This window comes from Trachurus japonicus, unplaced genomic scaffold (assembly GCF_045865225.1).
Source record: "Trachurus japonicus isolate A0001 unplaced genomic scaffold, Traja_1.0 AP030857.1".
NCBI lineage: Eukaryota > Metazoa > Chordata > Actinopteri > Carangiformes > Carangidae > Trachurus > Trachurus japonicus.
Window position 1 is genome coordinate 13,823 of NW_028220990.1, and position 1,639 is coordinate 15,461.

Sequence of the window (1,639 nt, forward strand, 5' to 3'; positions counted from 1 at the left end):
TTATTTTTGCCTCTTTTATGCAGTCCAGGCTTTTGAAAAGAGAGAAATATATTACTGCTGAATAAATCTTAAAAACTGACTTACATGTGATGTGTATTTTTTGGGGAAATATGGTTCCTGGAATAGTCTGTAGACCAGGGGTGGCCAACCAGTCAGAGACTAAGAGCCACTTTTTTTACTGTGTTACTGCAAAGAGCCACATCATACACATGGGCACACATGAACATCATTCCATGCCTTAATCATGTATGCACACGCACACCCACACACACACACACACACAGAGACAGACACACACAGGCCTCTGCTCAGCCAGATTTATTGAAAATGTCCCACACCAAGATAATGACAGTTATTTTTTCAACAGTTAACATTGTGTGCATTGTCTCACACACACATAAACTCTCAGTTCAAGCAAGTCCACAAACAAAAATATAGGCCTAACAATTTTCAATAACGTTTTTCTCTTACTATGCTGCTTAGTGGGACTTCTGGCATTCCTTGTCCTGAACAATCCTCCTCAAATCTGGCTTGTATTCCGTTGTTGCCACTCGAAGCAACTCTTTCACATGAGTGTCAGTCAGAACAGATCGATGCTTTGATTTCACATGTTTCAGGGTGGAAAACACAGACTCGCAGACGTACGTTGACCCAAACATCGACAGGATCTTTAGCGCAGCCCGTTTGATGTTGGGGTATTTTTCCATTGGCACACGTTTCCAGAACTCAATGGTCCCTTCCCTGAAAACAGCTTTCAGTTGATCCTCCTCACAAAGATCGATCATCTCCAACTCCGCCGCAGCCTCATCTGTGACGAGCGGGGTTTTCAAACAGTCCATCTCCGCATTAAATGGGTCGACAAGGAACGTAATCTGTTGTCTTTTCAGTTGTAGATCACAGAACCGGGTCACAAAGCTTTCGTGCAGGTTTTCAACCAGTGTTGCATATCTGTCTCTTTTCTTTTTCAGGGCGGCGCTGGTGACTTGTTCACTGGCTTTTAGCAGAGTGGGAAAATGCGTTAAATCTCCCTTTTGAATATGCGCCTTGAACAGCTTCAGTTTGTTGATAAACGCAAACACACATTGCACGAGGTCAGGCAGCATTTTTAACTTGCCCTGCAGGGTCAGGTTCAGTCTGTCCAAGTGACACAGCATGTCGACCAAAAATGCCAGATCCATAATCCACGCGAGGTCCGAGAGCTCGGGATAGTCCTTGCCCTTCTCTTCCATGAACAGTTTCACGGCATCCAAAAGCTCAAAGAAGCGAGAGATTACTTTGCCTTTTGACAGCCACCTCACAGTGCAGTGCAGCGGCAGGTCACCTGGAAGCCCTTGGTCCAGCTCCGCGATGAGATTCCTGAATTGCCTGTGGTTAAGCGCATGTGTGCGGATGTAGTTGACGATTTCCATCACAGGCTTCATGACGTTGTCTAAATTCAATGATTTAGACACGAGTTGCTCCCTGTGGATGATGCAATGGAAATTCCAAAAGTCGGGAAATGTTTGGTCAGTTTTACACAGCCCCACAAGCCCGTTCACGGATCCGATCATGGCCGGCGCTCCATCCGTGGCGATTGCAGTTAGTTTTGCTATGGGCAGGTTTGCTTTTGCAAATGCAGCCATCATTGTTTCTTTCACAT

General features: G+C 45.5%; 1 protein-coding gene across 1 annotated transcript; it reads right to left on the bottom strand.

Annotated features, from left to right (window-relative positions):
• Positions 1-479: 479 nt before the first annotated feature.
• On the bottom strand, positions 480-1,421 carry LOC146959938 (general transcription factor II-I repeat domain-containing protein 2A-like). Its single transcript, XM_085772768.1, has one exon. It carries the CDS (start codon positions 1,419-1,421, stop codon positions 480-482), a length of 942 nt encoding a protein of 313 aa, XP_085628894.1.
• Between the last annotated feature and the right edge of the window lie 218 nt (positions 1,422-1,639).